Genomic DNA, 17499 nt, shown 5'->3' on the forward strand with positions numbered 1-17499 from the left:
CTCCCATTTTGCAGGTGACAAAACAGACTAATTCTCTGGAGTCAGAGAGTGACCAACACAGTGGGGTTTCCAGTGGTAGCGCCAGGCCCACGGACAGGCACCGGCGACCGCACTCCTGTGCACGGTGGCCACACGGCACAGGCAGCCTCACAGAGACGCAGGCTGCAGCGGCGCAGTCCTCCGAGGCTCCGCGACCGGGTAACTAGGGACGCTTCTGGTCTCCAGGCGGGGCGGGCAAGAAAGGCGCACTGTACGCGCCTGCGCACGTCCGCGGCTGCCCGGGGCCAGGCTCTCTTGCGTAGCGGAGCTACGCGCACGGCGCTGTCCTCTCCGCTCGTGGGCGTCCGCTTCCCGACTGCGCTGGGACCCAGGTCCCCCGGGGCGCGGGCCTGGCGACCAGAGGTGCTCGCGCGGACCCTGGGCGGAGACGCCGAGCCTGAGCCACGGGCGCGGAGCCGCGGGGGTGGAGCGGTGCGTCTTCGGGCTGGCGGAAGCCGGCGAGGCCTCGCTCCGCAGAAGGGGTCTGGCCAGAGGGGTCTGCCCGACCCCGACCTGAGCACCCCCTGCTGGCGTCTGCGGCCTAGCGACTGCTCCAGGGCGTGAGAACCCCGGTCTTGGCGTCAAGGGTCTGCGTCGTGATGGCGCAGAGGAACGCGTCCCCCGCTCGGGGACCCACGGTGGAAAAGGTCCCGGGCCGTGTCTGTGCTGCAGACCGGTGCGTGGCGCTGGGCCGGTGCTGGGGTGTGAACCCGGCGGTGTGAGTCGGGCTGCAGACGTGAGCCGGAGGGAAAGTGCTGGGTGTGAGTTGGGCTGGAGGGCTGGAGGCGTGAGCCGGAGGGAGAGTGCTGGGTGTGAGCCCGGGAGGAGGTGGGAACCAGCGGGAGAGTGCTGGGGGAGAGTGCTGGGTGTGAGCCGGGCTGGTGGTGAGCATGCAGGTCAGGAACTGGCAACCGGAACGTGCACCTAGTGCATGCTCTCAGAATGTGAAGACCGGGTGAGCACTGATGCAGCTCCAGTGATACTGGGTGTCAGCCCAGCGTGGTGTGAGCGAGGGGCAGGAGGACTGGTGGTCCAGAGAGACTACGTGGCCCCAGGGGTGCATCGAGGGCCGCAGGGGCACCTCTGGTGGGCCCTAGCAGTGTGAGGGAATGAGACGGTGTGTGCAGATGCCTGTGTCACTGTGGACACTTTTCCCAGGCTCTGGAGATCACTGTGCCTGGGACTTTACTTGATGTGCCTTCTGGTGCCTGGGTTGTCTTTGAGATAAGGATGTGAGATCTTCTGTTGGTGTAACTGTGGCCCTGGGTGACTGGTGTGTATGAGACTACTTTGAAGATGGATGGCATTGGATTCTTTATGTGTGTCGCTGGGATAAGAATCCCAGGTCCAAGAGTTCTAGTAAGAAACAAGAACTGAGGTTCTTGAGACACCCTCACATCTGGACATCAAAGGAGTGTAAATGAATGGGCTGAGGATGGAGGCGAGAAGGAAGGTGCGGAATTGAGTGCTAAAGATTCCATTGTCCAGAGCAAGAGGAACTGAAGGCCTTTGGGGTTCAGATGGAGGAGGATGATAGTCCTGGCTTCTAGTGGCTTTAGGACTCGGACTGCAAACTGTGCACTGAGTCAGAGCATGAAGTAGAGACCCAAGAAGGGTCAGCCTTTGCCGTGGAGTAGAGGAAATAACTATTTGTAGGACTGTTTCATAAATAAGTTTTGAATGTAATCTGCACAGAATGTCTAGCACATCTCTTATTTTTATTTGTAAGGCAAAATAATGGGAAAGCAGTTTGTGGAGAAAAGTTAGAACCTTGAGCACAAGAGAAAAAGTTATAGGTCATACCCCCGGAGAGCCATAGGTTGCCTGTTGTCACACAGGCACATGGGCATGGGACGAAAGAAAACTGGGAGGAGGGAAGGGGATCAAGAGTCTTAGGCTGGTGATTCTGGGAGTGCAGTGAAGACCTTGGCTCCCACTGTCCTTTCTCTCCTCTAGCCTGGCCCTCCCAGAACATTGCTTTTCTCCAAGAGAGAAACCAGGAGGAGAAGGAAAAATGACTGTGGAACTAGTGAAAACCCAGCTTCAGGTTCGTTGGCATCTCCTTTCTCCTCAAGGAAAGGTCTTTTTGATTAGGGCTTAGTAATGCTTCTTAAAATTCCCTTAGCAATCTTGTCCAAGGGCCAGGTCCCCACTTCTCCCAGAGGACCTAGTCTTTAACTACCTAATGGGTGGGGGATGGCTGAGTGTGGTGAGGCATAAAACCACTCTTGACCTCTTCTTCCTAACTTGTGTACATTTTTAATTGTGCAAGGCTTTGGTTTCTGATGAATGGTTTTGTTGTATTATATGATATGTTATGTATCCTTCCAAGATTACATATATTTATCCACAAAGGAAATAATTGAGTTATGTAATTAATTTTGGAGTTTCCTCAAATAAATTTAAATTTATTATAATCAATTAATTTTGTGATACTGGGGTCTGAACCCAGGGGTGCTGTACCACTGAGCTACACCCGAGCCCTTTTCATGGTTTTTAATTTTGATATGGGGCCTTATTAACTTCCCTGGGCAGTCCTTGAGCTTGCAGTCTGCCCATCTCAGCCTCCCGAATGGTTAAGATTACATCAGGTGCCACTGCACCTGACCAGTTAAACATTAGGTTACGTTCTTTGCTGGCTGAAGATGCATATTGTGGCCAGTACTGCACAGGTTCTCAAATTTAGTACCTGCTTCAGGTTCTTTCCTGTATTCTGTGGTACACTAGAAAGCTAAAAGTTGCATTATGCAAACTTCCTTGCAAGTAAAGTTGTGTGCGTGATTTATATTACCCCAGTCAGAATTTGCAACGACAGATGTGTCAAGCAGAGGTTGCCACAGGAAGCAGAGGGAGTGCAGAGAAATAGGATTTTATGGCCAACATGTCGGTAGAGCAGTTTGTTTCTTCTTAGGCAACTCTGGCTGAACTCTTTGTGCAGATCTCCTGGTCTGTTAGGTACTCAGCTAGAGCTAATCTGGAAATGAACTTTTTGGGGGAAAAAAAAAAAAAACTATATCGGTATAATTTTTTTTTTTTTTTTTTTTTTGGTACTGGGTATTGAATCCAGGGACTCTCTACCTGAGCCACGTCCCCAGCCCTTTTTATTTTGAGACAGCTAAGTTGCTGAGGCTGTCCTTGAACTTGTGATCCTCTTGCCTCAGCTTCCTGAGTTTCTGGGATTATAAGCATGCATCACTTCACCCTGCAAAGAACTTTTTTTTGGTAGTACTGTGGATACTGCCACAGGTACCCAAGATGTTGCCAGAGCTATGCCCCCAGCCCTTTGGGCTTCATTTTTGATTGTGTAGCATCCAAACCTAATTTCTCCTAGCAATTCTGAAAGTTACCTAATTCCTTGCAATAAATGCTTTTCTTCTAAAAGAAAGAAGATGCAAGTTCTTCAAATGCTATCAACTTGAATTTACTTGATCAGTTTTAAAATAGAACCTAATAGACATGGCATGTGTATTAAGATATATATAAATGTTGGGGAAAGTCTGGTAGCATACATACCAAATTATTATACTGTGAATGCCAGGATCAAACACAAATAAATTTATTTATTTTCTGTGGGAACAGCCAAAACATTTATTCCTCAATTATGACCAAATTATACCAGATATGTGTGGCCACTTTTCGCTGATATGAATAGATTTGCCCCAGCAGGTGTGGTGGTGCATGCCTGTAATGCCAGCTGTGTGGGGGCAGGAGGGTTAAGTGTGAGGCCAGGCTGGATAACTTGGTGAGGTCTTGTGTTAAAACAATAAAAAGGACTGGGGACGCAGCTCATGATAGAGTGCCTCTGGGCTCAGTTCCAAGTACCACGATGAATGGACAAGTGAGTAAATGAATAAATAAGTAAATTCGTCTCATTTTTAACTTTATAACATATGTGGAATGGTGGTTCTCAGCATCTTGAGTTCTTAACTACTAACTAGACAGTAGATTTCAGGAGACCAGTAGTTCACAGTGAGACTTGAAAAACTAACATTTTTTTTTTTTTTTTTAGTTGTAGGTGGACACCTTTATTTTTGTTTATTTATTTTTATGTGGTGCTGAGGATCGAACCCAGTGCCTCACACGTGCTAGGTGAGCACTCTACTGCTGAGCCGTAATCGCAGCCCCAACAAACATTTTTCTAAAGATATGTATATCTTCTAAAGTCCCTGTGTGAACAGAAGAGTCAAACTCAGTGTCTTCTGCGCTCTGACAACACTGATCCTTTTTTTGCTGGGCGATTAATACCTCAGTTCTTGTCTTCAAAGAAAGATTTCAGTCAGGAGGCGTAGGATAAGCAAAAGGGCTTATGTGTGCAGTGAGAGTAGGAGGGCGGCAACGCGGAGCGGGCCATCCCAAGAGGAACTGTCGGGTTCCACGGTGTCCCTCCTGGGGTCATGGTTCCACCGGTGTCCCTCCTGGGGTCATGGTTCCACCGGTGTCCCTCCTCGGGGTCATGGTTCCCCTGGTGTCCCTCCTGGGGTCATGGTTCCACTGGTGTCCCTCCTCGGGGTCATGGTTCCACCGGTGTCCCTCCTGGGATCATGTTTGGGGTGGTTCCCTCCTGGGGTCATGTTTGGGGTGGTTCCTGCTCTTTCCATACCTTAGTGCTCTTGTGCTGACTTTGCCACATTGGAAAATCTCCCATCGGCACCTGGGCAGGATCTACGAGGGGGTTGGGAAGGGCATAGGTGTTTTATGGGCAGGGTTTCCCCTCTCCTGAGGTGAAGTGGGCTCTATTTCCCCTCCCCTTATCGCCCCTCTCACGTCTCTCTACCTGCCTACTCCAGCAACTTCTGTGACCTTGAGGTGTCAGCAAGCAGACCTTGAGCTCTGCAGCAGATGCTAGCTGGGGGTCCTCCAGTCGATTCAGTTCTGACATTATCTACATGGAGGTAGTGTCAGATCCCACAGTTGGAGGGCTCGTCCCAGGACTCCCGCTCTGGGATGCCGGTCAGAAGCCCTAGCTTGTTTTAGCTGTCCTGACTGACCAAATCGGGATTCCACTGCCCTCTCCTTGGATCCATTTAGTTTGCTTGAGTGGCTCATGGGATGCAGAGAAACACATTTACCTGTTTATTGTTAAGGATCTTAGAAGAACACAGGTAACAGATGCACAGGTGAGGTGTGTGGGAAGGAGGGTGGAGCCCCGTGCCCTCTCTGTGTGTGTGCTACCCTCAGAAACCGTCACCTCTTGGCTGAGTCTGTCCTCTTGGCTGCGGTGGATGCAGTGTTCTGTAAGTGTGTTGGACCACGTCATTGCCGCTGGTGATCGCCTTAGCATTCAGGTCCTCTTGTCCCTGGTGAGTGGCTGAAAAGTCCTGGCTCAATCTGCTTGATCTCTGAGGTGACTGCTTCCATCCTGAAGCTATCTACAGGCTGGCAACCATCAGTGGACTCATTCCCACACAGAAAAGAGGCCATTTCAGTGACTTCAAGGATTTTGAGTTGCATGCTGGGAAGTGGTGTGGAGGCCATCTTTCCACTGCCAGGACAAACGCCTGAGACCATCACCTTGAAAGAGGAAAGCGTTATTTTGTTAAGAGTTTCAGAAATTTCAGTTCATAGTCACTTTGCCCTTATTGCCTTTGGGCTTGTGACCGAGGAAGCTTCTCATTCTGATGGTGGCCAGGAAGCAAAATGAAAGAGGAAGGGGCAGCTTCTAATATCCCCTTGAAGGGCCTCTGCCCCAGGGACCTAGCTTCCTTCCACTGGGCCCCACCTCCTAAAGGTTCCACCACCTCCCAACACACCTTCAACTTGGAACCAAGCCCTCAACACATGAGACTTGGCAGTGGGAGGGGGGCATTTGAGATCCAAAGCCTAAGAAGTGGAAATGGAGACCAAATATATGTCACAATATCATGGTCCCACACATGGAATGTCTTTTGTCATGCCTTTGTACTAACATTACCATTTAAGTAGATGGGCATGATCATCCACACCTGTAATCCCAGTGACCGGGAGGCTGAGGCAGGAGGATTGCAAATTCAGAGAGCCTCAGCAATTTAGCGAGGTCGTAGGCAATTTGGTGAGACTCGGTCTCAGAATAAACAATAAAAGGGGCTGGGAATGTGGCTAAGTGGGTAAGCGCCCCTGGGTTCTATCCCCAGTATCGGGGAGAAAATGACTGTTCAAGAGCTGGTTAAAGTGTCTGTACAGTTTAGTTGTTACATGGTCATCAATATCCTTGATGATTTTGCAAATCAGGCAATGGGATTAAGATTTTTATTTTCAAGGGAAATAAACCTGAAGGTGAAAACGCTCCGTTTTACGAATTCCTGTGAACCCGCTGGGGGCAGTAACCCGGCGTTCCTCTGTCTCCTGACGGTGGCCGCTCTTCAGCCCCATTCCCCGCGGTCGGGGTCTTCGCTGCCCTGCACTGGACCCGCGCTCCCGCCCCGCGTGCTGCCTGACGCTGCTGCGCGCACGGGCTGGGGCGGGGAGCTCAGCTTGAGAAAACCGCACCCAATGCGCTTCCTGCGGTTTAGGGAGAGGGCCAGCGACATGCGTGCAGGGCCTCCTCCCCGCAAAAGCCCGTCGACTGCCCCGTGAGCAGCCCGAGCGAGGCACCGCGATCCCCGTCACCCAGGGTCCGGCCTGCATGATCATCACTGTCGCAGACGCGGAGCCTGACACCTCACCAAGTACTATTTGGGGTTATAACTCATAACGTGTCTAATTTTTTTTTTCTCTTCCATGGACTGAAACACCTTAGAAGTCCAACTTGGAGTTACGTGTGGACATGAGCATTGGTTGGTCAAAGATGTGTTTGTGTCATTTCAGAACATGGTGACGTTCCAAGAAGTGGCAGGAGACTTCTCCCAGGAGGAGTGGGTGTGGCTGAGTTCTGCTCAGTGCCGCCTACCGCAGCGTGATGCTGGAAAACTGTGGGAGCCTGGTGTCGCGGGGTGAGGCTCTCCCTGCCCAGTGATCAGAACTGACATTTCAGGGCCCTTTGCATTTAATTATTGAGACTATTTTCATTGTGTATGGGTCAGAATGGAGTCTGAGAAACAAACAGGATATCCAGAGACTGCTGATATTTTCGATTAGAGTCAGTTTGGTGTGCATCACTTATTTCATGGTATGCCCATGAGTCAGCTGGGAATGGAGACATTATCCTACTTGTGGTTTGTTGAGCTTCTTGAAACCAAATTTATGTCTTTCACCAGATTTGGGAAATTTTTGACCTTTTCTTTTAAAATGTTCTTTTCTGCTCTCACTTCTCTTTTTGGGACTTCGGTTGTACCCAAGATCGATCCTTTGATATTGTGCCTTAGAGGATCTGTTGATTTATCTTCCAAATTCACCAGCTATCCTTGTTCTCTTCAATTGTTTTTAAGCCAACTAGTGACTTTTTAAGATTTTTTTGTAGTATTTGGGATTCATCCCAAGGCCTCTCCACCACTGAGCTGTATTCCCACCCCCACTTTAAAAAATATTTTTAGTTGTAAATGGAAACAAAACCTTTATTTTATTGATTTATTGTTATGTGGTGCCGAGGATTGAACCCAGTACCTTACACATGCTAGGCAAGTGCTCTACCACTGAGCTCCAGCTCCAGCCCCCCATCCCTTTTGTCGATCCTGGGGATTGAACTGGGTGAAACTTAACCACTTGGCTACATCTCCAGCCCCCTGCCCCCAACTTTTTTTTCTTTTTTTTTTTTTGGAGACAGGGTTCTCTAAGTTGATGAGGCTGGCCTCGAACTTGATCCTCCTGCCTCAGCCTCCTGCGTCTCTGGGATTATGGGCATGAGCCATGTGCCCAGCTCCCCAGTCCTTCAAAAAAATTGTTTTTTTTTTTTAATTTTGAGACAGGGTCTTGCTAAGTTACTGAGACTGGCCTTGACTTGACATCCTCCCACCTTAGCCTATGGGTTGATGGGGTTGTAGGTGTGTACCACCGTGCCTGGCTCCATTTGTATCTTCAAATCTAGAATTTCTTTCTTTCTTTTTTTACTGATCTTTATTTTATTTAATCTTTGGCAGGGTACCAGGGATTGAGCTCAGGGGCACTCGAGCACTGAGCCATACCCCCAGCCCTGTTTCGTGTTTTATTCAGCGTCGGCCTTCTGAGTCGCTCAGTGGCTGCTGTTGCTGAGGCTGGCTCTGAGCTGCTCCTCCCGCCTCAGCCTCCGGCCCCGCCCAGCTTCTCCACCTCTGGAGTTGCTGGTGGGTCCAGTTTCTGCTCCCTGCTGAGGCTTTGTGCCTGGCATTCTGGTCAGTGGCATGCTTTCCTTCACGTTTTCTTCTGCGTGGACGTTTTTGTGAAAGAGTCACATAAGTGCCTGCAGATAAAGTCACTGTGGAATCTTTATACCGTTTGCTGTTACCCGGTCTCCAGCTCACTTCCTTCACAGTATTGAGTGACAGAAGCAATGGCTCTTTTAAAAATTCTTGTCTGTTTGTTGGCAGTGTTGCTCAGTGGTAAAGCACTTGTCTAGCGTGCACACGGCCTTGAGTTCCATCCCCAGCACTGCAAAAAATAAGATTCTTTTTTGCTAAGTCCAACATCTGTGTTATCACTGGGTTGGTCTGCATTGATTACACTTTCTTCTGTATCTGATTAACTTTTTCCTCTCTCCTTTGTCTAGAAATTTATGTTTATATCATGGAAACTGTAAATAAAACATTGTAGAGAAGGAGTTCTGTCATATTCTTCTGAAGGGTATTGATTGTTTTGTTAAACAAGCAACTGAGTCAAACTGCAGATTCTATCTCTAGGGGCCCTTTAAAAAAGTACATCATTTACTACTGCCTGGTACTGGGCTGAATTTCTTCTCCCCAACCCCTAAGAAAGTTTGACTTTTTTAGAGTTTACGGTTGGCAGTCCTGCTGGATCATTCCAATTTTATGTAGTGTATCCTTCAAATGTGCTTTATCTCTGTGTCTAGTCATTCCTGCCGGGTTCTTGCATCAGAGTTAAGGAACTGGCTTGTGGTTCTGAAATGACCCAGAACATGACCAGTTTTCATGTCTTTTTTCTATATTCAGGGCTTTGCATTTCTAAGCCACATGTGATTTCCTTACTGGAGCAAGGGAAAGGGCCTTGGGAAGGGAAGTGCGGTGAGATGAGGAGAAGCCCCTTACCAGGTGAGTGTGGGAGCACCCGATGGGGAGGTCCTTTTAGGAGATGGCTCAGCCGTCTTCAGAGGTGGTGTCTCCTCACTCAGGCTTCGCAGAAATGCTTCTTACACCCCACAGGTCTGGGGAGAAACTGAGGCTTTACTGCTTATCATGGAATCCCCAAATACATTCTCTTTTAAAAAAAATAGCTTTAATTAATTAATTAATTAATTTTTATATGGTGCTGAGAATTGAACCCAGTGCCTCACACATGCTAGGCGAGTGCTCTACCACTGAGCTGCAACCCCAGCCCCTGTCTCATTTTCTTCTTATAACTAGTTGTGCAGAAAAAGGAAATAATAAAACCTTATTAAGAACTGGCCTGAGCTGGGTGCGGTGGCTACACCTATAATCCCAGTGGCTCGGGAGGCGGAGGCAAGAGGACCACAAGTACAAAGCCAGCCTCAGCAAAAGTGAGGCACTAAGCAACTCCGTGAGACCCTGTCTCTAAATAAAATACAAAATAGGGCTGGAGATGTGGCTCAGAGGTCAAGTGCACGTGAGTTCAATCCCTGGTACCCCTGCCACCCCCCAAAAAAGAACTTGTCTGGAAGTGACACATCTCCTAGGTTGTTGAAGTAAAAAAACAACCAGAAAAATCCATTATCTGATTATGAAAAGATAACCATAGGATTGCCTCTAAATTTGAAAGGAAATCAAAAAGCATGACGTGTGTAGTTGCGAGGGACCTCTAGAGATTTTTGAGCAGAAGCAGTAATGAGATGATATTGGCATTTCAACAAATCAACCTAACTGTATATGCAGATGGATTAGAAGTGGAGGAGAGGGAGCTTACTCTGCAGTCCCGTTGGTTCACACAGGCACAGAGCACCATCAGTGCCACTGCAGACTCCTCCTCCAGGGTGCAGACCCAAGTCTTCAGTCATTCTTTCCATATTGTTCATGTACTCTTACTCTCTGGAACCTCCTTGCATTTTCCCGTTGAGATGCCTTTACGTAATAGATTTGGGGGATTCGTGAAATAATTCTGAGTTGCCTTTCTCACTGTGTTTCCTTTGCTAATGGCCCATGGTAAAGGAAACGCTCGTTTTCCCCATCTTTCAGAGGTGGAACGTGAGACACAGCGACTATCCCTGACACAGTCTTTGTGTGATGATGTGTTAGTGGAGAGAACGACACACTTTGGACTTGAGTGTTCCACTTTCGTTGAAAGTTGGAAATGTGAAGACCTTGTTGAGAGGCAGAGTCAAGAGACATTTAGCAGGAAAGAGTCAGCTCCTCATAAAGAAGCCCTCGCTGAGGAAATAGGCTACACATGTACCAAATCTGTGAAACTCGGCCATCTGGACAATGAAGAGAGTGTTTATGATCATACATCTGATATAAAAAGCTTCTCCAAACGCTCCGTAGTACTACAACACAAGAAAGTTCATGCAGGAAGGAAAATTTTTAAATGTAACGAATGTGAGAAAACCTTCACCCATAGTTCGTCTGTGACTGTTCATCAGAGAATTCACACGGATGAAAAACCATATGAATGTATAGAACGTGGAAAGGCCTTCAAGCAGAGTCATCACCTTGCTCAGCACCACAGAACTCACACCCAGGAGAAACTCTTTGAATGTAAGGAGTGTAGGAAGGCCTTCAGCCAGAATGCAAACCTTATTATACATCAGAGGATTCATACGGGAGAGAAACCATACAAGTGTAAGGAGTGCAGAAAAGCCTTCAGGCAGCCGTCACACCTGGCGCAGCACCGGAGGATTCACACCGGAGAGAAACCTTACGAGTGTAAGAAGTGTGGAAAAGCCTTCCAGGATAGTTCATCTTTTGCTCAGCATCAGAGATGTCACACTGGCAAGCGACCCTACAAGTGTGTGGAGTGTGGGAAAGCCTTCAGGGACAACATGTCTCTCACTCGGCACTTCAGGCGTTACCATACTGGAGAGAAACCTTTTGATTGCACTGAGTGTGGGAAAGCCTTCAGTGTTCACATAGGACTTACTCTGCACAGGAGAATTCACACTGGAGAGAAGCCTTACAGATGCAAGGTGTGTGGGAAACCTTTTCGTAGTGGGTCATCACTGACCGTGCATCAGAGAATTCACACAGGAGAGAAGCCTTACGAATGTCATGTTTGTGGGAAAGCCTTCAGCCATCGTATGTCACTCACTGGACATGAGAGAGTCCATTCTGGAGAGAAACCTTACGAATGTAAGAAATGTGGGAAAGCCTTTAGGCAGAGCGTACATCTTGCTATTCATTTGAGAATTCATGCTGGAGAAAAGCCCTATGAATGTAAGGAATGTGGAAAAGCTTTTAGAGAAAGTTCACAGCTGCGTACTCATCAGAGGATTCATATAGGAGAGAAGCCTTTTGAATGTAGGCAATGTGGCAAAGCTTTCAAACGGAGGGTGTATCTTGCCAGACATGAGAAAATTCATACAGGAGAGAAGCCTTATGAGTGCGCCAAATGTGGTAAAGCTTTTCACTATACTGCCTACCTTATAAGACATGAGAGAGTTCACACTGGGGAGAAGCCCTATAACTGTACTGAATGTGGAAAGGCCTTTGGCGATGGCTCGGCCCATGCAAAGCACCAGAGGCTTCACACGGGCCACAGGCCCTACGTCTGTGTTAAATGTGGGAAGGCATTCAGAACAAAGCTGTTCTTTAACTGTCACCAGAGATGTCACGTTGGAAAGAAGCATTGAAGGTGTGCATGTGGCAAAGCCTTCAGCTGTTGTCAGTTGCATGCTGTTCTTCAGAGAAGTCAGTCTGAAGGAAAAAGTGCAAGGAGCAGGGAGGGCCTCAGTCAGGTTGGACCCCTTCACCTGCATGGAAGAACTCACACTGGAGCGCTTACGAACCTGAGGAGCGTGGGCAGCCTGCTGACGCGTGTGTTTGCTCATCCTTGGTGAGTCCTGGAGCTACCTGGGCACCAGCCTCCGTGTGTCCCACGGCACCGAGTACTGCAGATGTATCTGCTAGGTGTTTGGAATGCATCCCCTTCTGGTTCCCATTGGCCTAGTTGAAATACAGTGACTTCACCAGGACTGTCCAGTCATCCGTGACTGATCTGCACTTGAGTTCATCTCCTTCAGTTTCATTCTTCACTTTACAGTATAGTGTAAATGTAAATGTCATCTTTCATTCTCTTTTTAAAACCCATTGTTATGAAATTTTAAGTTGTTGGATATAAAGTGCTTAGCATCATGACTGACTTTTAATTTAGTATCTTTAATATGGAGAACACTTTTCTGGTGATTTGGTGAAAAATAGAGCCCAGTCTGCTAGATAGGAGAGCTACTTTTAAGTTCCTGCTTTGCACCAGCTTGAGCTGTTTGGGCATGTTATAAAATAGTCAATGCTGAAGGTGACTGAGAGCTAAACTTCACTGACAATGCCAACACAGCGTGAAGTTACAGAAATTCACTACCTGCAATGTGTTAGATCAGTGTTCTTCAGGAAAATTATTTTAAAACAGAAAACTCTGCAAAGCAGTGTTAGTATTTGTACTAGGTGACCATAACAATTTTGAAACTCTTGAGAGATCAGATGAGATCAGGTGTATTCAGGGTGGTATAACTGCAGACACAATTTTGAAACTCTAGTTGTTCAGATGGGTGATGATTGACATGTGGATTAGGTACGTTCGACATAACAATTAGGGCTCTCATGACTCTAAGGCTGTGTTTCCTTGTTGATAAAGAAGTATGACTGACACATGGAACATGTTTTAGCAGCTCGAGTTCTGGATAGGCTGGATAGTTCTGGATAGGCTGGCATTTGTTGGGGGGAAACATATGCAGCAGTATATTTAGTCAGGGCAAAAATTAAACATTACTAATGTTTAATTGAAGAAGGAGAGAACCTGAGTAGTCCAGCCCTATTTTAAGACCTGAATCCTAAGATTTTAAACTTCCAAGGAACCACAAAGCTGTTTAGAATATAGAAAAAAGGTTGGAAACGTTCCACCTCTTTCATGAGGTTAAGCCAACTCATGTTACCAAGTCAAGGGAAAAAATGAAATTACAGATGAATTTTGTGTTAACTTTTTTTTTTTTTTTTTTTTGGGCAGTGCTAGGGATTTGAACCCAGGGTCTTGTGCTTGCGAGGCAAGTACTCTACCAACTGAGCTATCTCCCCAGCCCTTAACTCTTTTTTTTAAAGGATTTTCCTGTAACTTTACTTTTCATGTGGTGCTGAGGATCGAACCCCATGCCTCACACATGCTAGGCAAACGCTCCACCACTGAGCCATAGCTCTAGCCCTTGTTTTAACTTTTTGTCACTGTGACCAGAACACCTGACACTAACAACTTGAAGACCCAGTCCATGGTCCGCTGGCTCCAAGGTAGAAACATCAGGGTGGAAGTGCATGGCAGCTGGGAAGCGGAGAGGGGAAGGGGCTAGAAGGAAGAGAGACCCTTCCAGGGTGCATGCCCAGTGAACTACTTCCTCCAGCCAGGTCCCACTGGCCGGTAGTTCATTCAGCCATCAGTGGACTGATCTGTCAAGTCAGTGTCAGTCCTGATGGTCCAATCACTGCGTAAAAGGCCTGCCTCTGAGCCTTGCTGCTTTGGGGATGTGCTTGCATCGCGAGGTGTGTGACAGGCATACATCATACGTACATATATATGTACACACAGCTTACCTGGGAACAGCCGTTAGCCCTGCACGCTACGGGAAGCTGCCCACACCACTGAAGTGACCATCTGGTGTTCAGCTTCCCAGGGCCTCATTTGCATTAGAGACCAGAAATCCCTTCCCCAAAATGATGCCTGTCCCCAGCATGCCCAGTGTCCTGACACGGGTAAGGACAGCACTTTGTGAAGGGGGCAGTGCTCCCGGCCTCGCAGGTTCAAAGAAGGGGGTTGGCTGTCTGGGAGTGGCCACAGAGCAAGAACCCTGGCAGGAAGGAGCAAGGTTGGCACGCCAAGGCTCTCCAGCCCTGCCTGAATGCAGGAATGTGGAGCGCTGGACTGTCACTTAGGATAGGCAGGTCCCACAGAGGGACAGTCATCTGCACCAATCAGATCACATGTGCACTCCTGGTGTGCACACTCGTAAAGAAGTCCAGCCCAATTCAAAACGGTGTTCCAACCTGGTCGAGTGCTGTTAACACCTACTTGTAGACCACGTCCTGCATTCCTGCATTCTGATGTAAACGTTGCCAAACCTTTAGGAGTCTTTTATCCCTTCCTTCTTATTATATTTTGGTGCTAAATAGAGACTGGCCCCAGGGATGCTGTACCACTGAGCCACTGAGCTGTAATCTTCCCTTGCCTACCCACCCTCCCAACCTTTGTGCTACTGGACATTGAACTCAGGGTCACTCTACTGCCTACCCCTTTTATGTTTTATTTGGAGACAGAGTCTTGCTTAGGTCCCAAGCTGGCCTCACACCTGCAGTTCTGTTTCAGCTTCCCAAGTTGCTGGGACTGTAGGCATGTGCCATGGTGCCTGGCTCCTTCCCTAATTTCTTGTATCAACCTGTCACAGGACAGGTCCAAGGAGTCAGTGGGACCTCAACTTAGCCGTGGGTAGGTCTGAAACTTATGCCACTGAAAACAATTCCAGAGAGTGTTGGAAATAAGGCAGGGATTGAAGGACAGCAAAGGTAGAGTGCGGTGCTCCTTGCCTTTCAGAAAAGACGCGATGGAGCCTCTCCAGTTGTGTATCCTGCACAGTCTTCCCCTTGGGGAGCTATGGTAAACCTTTACTGGCTTGTTGATTGCCTGCAGGACACGATAACTTGCTGTGATTACTAGTAGCTGTCTAGCAACAAAGTCAGTAGCCACTTTCACTCTGTTTAAAAGCATGTCAGGTATGAGACCTCAGACCAGGTGCCTCTGATGCACCAGACGGCCTTTCACCCTGCTCTCAGACCTGGGTGTGGGACCAGCATCTGGGTACCCCTAAGGATACCTTCCTTAACACCACTGACCTTTCTCACCGGATTCCCAAAAGAACTGCGGCCAAGTTAAGTACATACTGAAGAAAGGGAGACAGCGCAGACTCCCGGTGCAGCAGCCCAGAGGGTTATGTGCAATGTGTGGCCTGCTGTTGTGAAGGTCAAAGTTGGTTGATGGAACTGTTCCAGATTCGTGTTATCCTTGCTTATCTCCTGCCTACTGGAAGGAATTTCATTAAACCTGAAGTTTTTTTTTTTAAATTGGTATTTGTTGATATGTTCAATCTATCTACAAGGTACCTCCATCTATTTTGATTTGATTTCTTTTATCAGCATTTTAGTTTTTAGCATACAAGTTTCATACATGTTTTGTTTGATTTACATCTAGGTACTTCAGGTGGTTTTTTTTGCTTTCATTTGGACCTGGTATTGTATTTTTGATTTTGATTTCTAAGTGTTCATTCCCTGAAGCACTTCCTTTTCCCATTCTTTTTCTTGTGGTTCAGATTGGATAATTTCAACTGATCTCTCTTTAAATTCCCGGAATTTTCTTTCATTCCCATTCTGCTTCTAAGTCAACTGATTTAATTTATATATATTTTTGGCACTGGGAATTGAACCCATGGTGCTTAACCCCTGAGCCACATCTCCAGTCCTTTTTAATTTGAGCAAGGTCTTGCTAAATTGCTAGGACCTGGCTAAGTTGCTGGGGCTGGCCTTGAACCTGTGATCCTCCTGCCTCAGCCTCCTGAGTTGCTGGGATTAGAGTCTACCCTACCGTGCTGGGCAAGCCCAGTGAAATGTTAACATGCTATATATCCCAGTTTAAATATATTCTTTCGATGAAGTCCAGTTTATCATCGTATTGCCTTCGAGGAAGGTTCATAAACATTCTTGATTTATAGTAGGTGCTGTGTAAATGTTTTTTACAGAAGGCCAAGTCTGTGTCACAGCTGTCTGTGGCACTTTTTTTTTTTTGCGGTGCTGGGGAGCACTCTACCGACTGAGCTATCTCTCCAGCCCGCTCTGTGGCACTTTTTAATTCCCAGTCTGACTTTTCCCCTTTATTTATTAATGGTTGTGAATTATGTATCAGACTTCCCACCCTAGCACCCCTTGGTTTGTTAATGGTTGCCTGCCTGGTGTCCATTCACCTCTTTGTCTTTCCTAACAAACCTCACCTTGTACTGGGGATCTCTTGCCCCCAGGATTCACTGGAAGACAACTGCACACTCAGTGACAGGAGACTGTCTTTGGCTAAGCCATTCAGAATAAGGCTTCTCCTGCGTGACCAGTACTGGCTAGCGGTGGGATTGTGCCATGTTGGCATTGGGCCAAGGAAGGATTGACATCTCGTGATGTGATTACAGTCCTGTGGACATAAAGCAAAATCCCCCTCAGAAAAAAGATCCCAAGTTAGGATGTTGTAGAAAATTCATATTTTCACTAGGTTGACAAGATAATTAAATTCACTGGACTAAAAATTACATCCCAAATCAAATGCCTGCCCCCCATCATACACCTGGTGCTGGGGATTGTACGAAGCTCAGGGTGAAGCTTCTCTGGTTCAATCCCCAGCGCAAAGAAACATCAGTGCTGTGCTAGCGTGGAAGTGGGGCAGAACAGACGTTGGAGAGGCTGCAGTGCGTGGTGGAGGCGCTGACCTTGTCCTCCCTACAGCACATGGATGGACAACGCACCCCCAACCAGGTTCAGACATGGAAGTCACTTTGCGTACATCACTGAGGACACAGGCAGAGGAATTTGAGACGGGTTTCAGTCAAAACGAACTTAAAGCACGAATGTGCAGGCAAAGTTTTAACCGGGAGAGGAAAAGCGGGAGGGAGGCCTCGCCTCCAGGTGAGGGAACTGCCCCAGCAAAAGATGGGCCCAGCCTGTCACTGCGCGGCTGCTGCCTCGCCGTGAGGGCCCGGCATTTTCGCGGTAATCCTTTGCGTTTGGTTCTTGTGGAAGACCTGTCCACGGTCACCAGGGCTAGAGAGGCACGCTGCGCCCTCGTGAAGTGGGAGTAGAAGAGCCGTTAGCGCCAGGCGAGGACACGGACCCAGGTTCTGTGTCCAACCGGGACGGGCGGGGGCGGCCAGGAGAGCGCGGCCCCGCCCGGACAGGAATGGCGGGTCCGCAGCTGCACGTGCGGCTGGCGGAGTTGCGGGGTGGACCCAGGCCACGCACCTCCCCGGAGCCACGCCCGACCCTGCGGAGCTCGGAAAGGTGTGCAGGGTGGCGGAGTCTGGGATACCGGGCACCATCCGGCGACACGCGTTAGACCAGGAGAAACCGAAGGGCGGCCAGAAAGACCAGCCCCACGCTCCCGCGTCCGCATCTCTGTGGTCAAGGCCAGCGCTGGTCTAGGTCAGAGCCGGCTTGTCCCCGCCCCTCCCTAAGAGCCCCGCCCACCCACGGAAGCCCCGCCCCCGCCGCGCTGCGCGTTCCC

The 17499-nt window shown here is 48.4% G+C and overlaps 1 protein-coding gene across 1 annotated transcript; it reads left to right on the plus strand.

Moving 5' to 3' along the window:
• The first annotated feature begins 289 nt into the window (after positions 1 to 289).
• On the plus strand, positions 290 to 13165 carry Znf471 (zinc finger protein 471). The gene is given in 6 exon segments (XM_047528329.1): positions 290 to 715; positions 1996 to 2086; positions 6823 to 6893; positions 6895 to 6947; positions 9036 to 9134; positions 10233 to 13165. Coding segments are annotated over 6 exon segments (2001 nt in total). The 5' UTR covers positions 290 to 638; the 3' UTR covers positions 11843 to 13165.
• The last annotated feature ends 4334 nt before the right edge of the window (positions 13166 to 17499 follow it).

Source organism: Sciurus carolinensis, chromosome 16 (assembly GCF_902686445.1).
Source record: "Sciurus carolinensis chromosome 16, mSciCar1.2, whole genome shotgun sequence".
NCBI classification, from domain to species: domain Eukaryota; kingdom Metazoa; phylum Chordata; class Mammalia; order Rodentia; family Sciuridae; genus Sciurus; species Sciurus carolinensis.